Below are 4,662 nucleotides of genomic sequence, written 5' to 3' on the forward strand. Positions count from 1 at the left end.
AAGAGGTGTTCATTAAGCTTTCACCACCTCAAGGAGACTTACTGACTAATATGGATGACAAGAAACCAATTTTTCACTATATTCTATGTAAACGTCGAAAAAAGGGGCAACCACAGCTACAGGAATGCACTCAAAAAGTCCAACCACTGAGGAAGGAACTTAGTCACATAACATTCTAAGATTTGAAGGAGAAAATGACCGTCCCAATTGCACAAGTCTCATGTATCGCTTTGGAGCCTCCAAAGGCAATAGGCAAGTTGGTAAGATAAAAGAGAACTTTGATCAAAAGTTCTTCACATTATTTGAATAATCAGGCTATAATTTCTCAAATCCAGCGAATTTAGGAGATCTCAAGGATGAATTCACTGGTGAAAAGATACACAGGCTTGCAAAGTCTCAAATGGAGTTGAGAAAGCAATGATATCATGTCGCTACTTATAAGTTTGGGTTAGGATTAAACTTGTCGGATCCTCTTTGGATTTCGTCTAAGAAGGGGAAAGAAATAACTTCATCTCACTACACCTCTACAGAAATACAGAGGAATAACACCATGACAGACTTCAGTGTTTGAATGCATCAAAAGACTAACACCCTATGTTTCTGCATTGGAAAGGTTAGGCTGCAAAGATGAAAGAGAGTTATCTAAACAAGTGGACGAATATGCCACCATCTCAAATACCTCTGTATTTCATCGCTTGGGAAACAAAAGAAAGTCATTATCCGAAAGGAGGTTGCTGGAGCATAAAAATCAAGAATCTTGTGATGTAATTGACGACAAAGAGATTCATAATGTTATTCCATCACGTATGAAGATAAAGTCTGTATTGTTGATCACCGCTGATGGTTCTTTGAAGGTGAAAAGAAGCGCAATTGTTGTCAGCAACTAATTTCATGGAGAAACCAAGAAGGAGAAAGACAAAGTCATCACAGTCTTCATGAGAAGTGAGGTGGAAGATTAAAACTTGACACAATCATCCTATCACATAACAGAGGAAGAAGTTCCAGACGTTGATGATACAAATGATGATGTCCAAGAGGCTCCCCTCAATTAGAGGATGGCGTACAATCAACTGTAGACTACCTCAAGAAATTAAATATAGGCACTCTAGAAGATCCACGTCGAATCTTTGTTAGTGAACTTCTTACACCAGAAGAAGAGAAGAAATACTTCAAGTTATTGGTTGAGTTCAAGGATTTTTTTGCTTGGTTGTACAAAGAAATTTTGGGCCTTAGTCCTAGGATAACTATTCATCATTTTGGGATAAAAAAGGGAACATGTCCTATAAAGCAGTCACAACGAGTGTTTCGTCCAGAGTTGGTCACACAAATTGAAGTTGAGGTCAACAAGCGCATCGAAACTTGATTTATTCGAGAAGTGAAATACCCTTTGTGGATCTCAAATATTGTACCTGTTAAGAAGAAGAATGGTCAAATACGCGTTTGCATTGATTTTTGAGATTTGAACAAGGTATGTCCAAAAGATGACTTCCCTTTGCCAATCATTAAGCTCATGGTTGATGATACAACCGAGCATGAAGCTATTTCATTTATGGATGGATCTTCTAATATAATTAAATCAGAATGTCTCAAAAAGATGAAGAATACACTGCATTTCGAACTCCTAAAGGAATTTATTGTTACAAAATGATGACCTTTGGTCTAAAGATTACTGGGGCCACCTATCTACATGCAATGCAAAAAATCTTTGATGACATTATTCATAGGAGGGTGGAATGTTACATCGATGACTTAGTGGTAAAGACGAAGCAAAGGGAACACCATATTGAAGACCTTCAAATTGTTTTTGAAAGGTTAAGAAAGTTTGACTTGAAGATGAATCCGCTCAAATGTGCACTTGGAGTTACCTTAGGAAAGTTTCTTGGCTTCATTGTGCTTAACCGCGGTATTGAAGTTGATCCTGCAAAGATTGATGTCATTCTAAAAATTCCTGATCCAAAGAACTTGAAAGACCTCCGCAGCCTGCAAGGAAATTTGGCATTCATCCGGAGGTTTATTTCTAACCTAGATGAACAATGTCAACCCTTTAACCATTTGATGAAGAAAGATGCTCTTTTCCACTGGTAACAATTATGTTGAAATGTCTTTGAAAGCATGAAAGGATACTTGATGATTGCACGTGTATTAGGGGCACCAACTCCTGGAAAGCCATTAATATTATACATTACATCGCAAGAGCAATCACTTGGGCACTTCTTGCTCAAGAGAATGAAGCTAAGAAGGAACAAGCATTGTACTATCAAAGTTGGACCTTTATAGGAGCTGAGTTGAATTATACGGCCATTAAGAAGATGTGCTTAGCATTACTTTATGCAATAAAAAAATTGAGGCATTATTTTGAAGCGTACACTATCAAGTTAATTTCTCAAACTAATCCCATGAAGTTTGTAATGACTCGATCAGTTCTCTCAGGACGTCTAACAAGATGGTCTATATTGTTCAATCAATATGAAATCATATAGCCACCTCGAAAAGCTGTGAAGGGGCAAGCACTTGCTAATTTCCTTGCTGATCACCCTCTTCCGGGAAAATGAGAAACTTCAGATGAGTTCCCTGATGAAGATGCATTTTTAGTGAAGATTTGTCGGCTTGGACAATGTTCTTTGATGGATCTGCACACCGAGATGGAGCAGGGGCAGGAGTGGTGTTGATAACTCCAGACTAATCTTACCATTCTCATTTGTTCTAGGTGAAACGTGTTTGAAAAATGCTGTAAAATATCAAGCTTTTATTGTGGGCCTTGAAATGGCATCAGATATGAAGATTTCTCAATTAGATGTATATGGTGACTCTCAGTTGATCATCAATCAACTCTCAGGGAGTTATAAGGTAAAGAAGGAATATATTTTGTCATATCACCAATATGCTACTTTCTTACTTGAAAGGTTTGATCAAGTGTTCTTAAATCATGTCCCAAGAGAAGAAAATTGCATGGCAGCTGCTTTGGCTAGCTTGGATACAACGATGGCACTTAGAGAAAATGAGACAACAAATATGTGTGTATGCCATCGATGGGTTATTCCTGGTTGTCTTGATCTTCAAGTCGACGAAAGCCATCATATATCTGTTCAAGTGGTTGAAGAAGAAGATTGAAGAAAACCACTAATTAAGTATCTTGAACATGGAAGGTTGCCTGAGGATCCACGAGTAAGAGCAGACATTAAGAGAAGGGCACCACGATTCATCTTTCACAATGGAATGTTATTTCGTCGTTCTTATGAAGGACTATTCTTGCGGTGTCTTGACAAAGAAAAAGCTCAACAAACAATGGAGGAGACGCATTCTGAAACATGTGGAGCACACCAATGAGGGCCTAAACTTCATTTTTGCATCAAGAGTATGGGCTACTATTGGCCAACAATGGTGATGGACTGCTTAGAGCATGCAAAAAAGTGTCAAGCATGTCAATTCCATGTGAATTACATCCATCGATCTACAGAGTGTCTGCATCCGACTGTAGCATCATGGTCGTTTGATGCGTGGAGACTTGACATTGTTGGACCTCTTCCAAAGTCATCAAAAGGACAATTGTATATCTTAGCTACCACTGACTATTTCTCTAAATGGGCTGAAGTTGTACCATTAAAGGAGGTAAAAAAGGAAAATGTTGTTGATTTTATCTAATCAAACAAAATTTTTAGATATGGCATACCAAGATGTATAATTACTGATAATAGAATACCGTTCAACAATAAACTAATGAGTAGTTTGTGCAAAAAGTTCAGTTTTAAACATATTGAAGAAAGTAGTTGCAAAGAATAAAAAGGACGGGCATGAGAGAGTTGGTGAAGCTTTTTGGGCATCTCGTACAACCTTTAGAACGACTATGCAAGCGACTCATTTTTCATTGGTGTATGGCGTAGAAGCAGTCCTTTCATAGGAGAAGCAAATTTCATCATTGCGAATAGCAGTCCAAGAGGGACTTACAACTGAAAGCAATGCTCAACTTCGTCTAGCAGAGCTGGAGGCATTGGATGAAAAGAGACTGGAAGCACAACAAAGGTCGGAGTGTTATCAAGCTCGACTTAAAAGAGCATTCAACAAGAAAGTGCGACCTTGATCGTATCAAGTGGGAGATTTGGTCTTAGCAGTCCGGAGACCCATAATCCTCAACAAATGCATTGGTGAAAAGTTTACATCAAAAAGGGATGGACCATTTGTTGTGAAGGAGGCACTTTCAAGTGGAGCTTATAAAATTATCGACCAAGATGTGTAAGAGTTAGTCCAATCAACGCCAAGTTCCTGAAGCAATACTTTCCATGAAGGATGGCTATGCTCCTTAAGGTATGATCATAAACTTCATGCTACTCCTGGACCGTAAGAGTATAAATTGTATAGTCCCAAAAAAACAAAATAAATAAAACTCATCATCTTGAACTACGATATGACTTGATCCTCTTCACCGAGGTATGTAGGCTCTTGGAGTAATCACTCTGAGTTCAGTTAAATGAAAAAAAAGGTTTGGTGGCCTTGCGTGATCATCACACTATCTCTTTACAAAATCATGTAGCTAGCAAATGAGTTCAAATGTGGCACAAACGATCAAAGTAGAAGATTTTTGAAACCATATCCGCATTATAAGAAGAAACTCATAAATATGAACTCTACATTAGTCACGTATATTGAACTATAATATTTCAAATT

At 38.0% G+C, this 4,662-nt stretch overlaps 1 protein-coding gene across 1 annotated transcript; it reads left to right on the forward strand.

Moving 5' to 3' along the window:
- Window positions 1–3,378: 3,378 nt before the first annotated feature.
- On the forward strand, window positions 3,379–4,078 carry LOC101266914 (uncharacterized). Its single transcript, XM_004252393.1, has 2 exons — window positions 3,379–3,609; window positions 3,899–4,078. The coding sequence occupies exons 1-2, from the start codon at window positions 3,379–3,381 to the stop codon at window positions 4,076–4,078; spliced, it is 411 nt and encodes a 136-aa protein (XP_004252441.1).
- Window positions 4,079–4,662: the final 584 nt, after the last annotated feature.

This window comes from Solanum lycopersicum, chromosome 12 (genome assembly GCF_036512215.1).
Source record: "Solanum lycopersicum chromosome 12, SLM_r2.1".
Taxonomy (NCBI): domain Eukaryota; kingdom Viridiplantae; phylum Streptophyta; class Magnoliopsida; order Solanales; family Solanaceae; genus Solanum; species Solanum lycopersicum.

What these genes read in the sequence shown, in the direction of transcription:
- LOC101266914 (XM_004252393.1), top strand. Translation starts at nt 3,379, where the DNA reads ATGGTGATGGACTGCTTAGAGCATGCAAAAAAGTGTCAAGCATGTCAA. An exon ending in AAGTTGTACCATTAAAGGAG is followed by an intron (nt 3,610 to 3,898) that starts GTAAAAAAGGAA and finishes GTCCTTTCATAG; the next exon opens with GAGAAGCAAATTTCATCATT.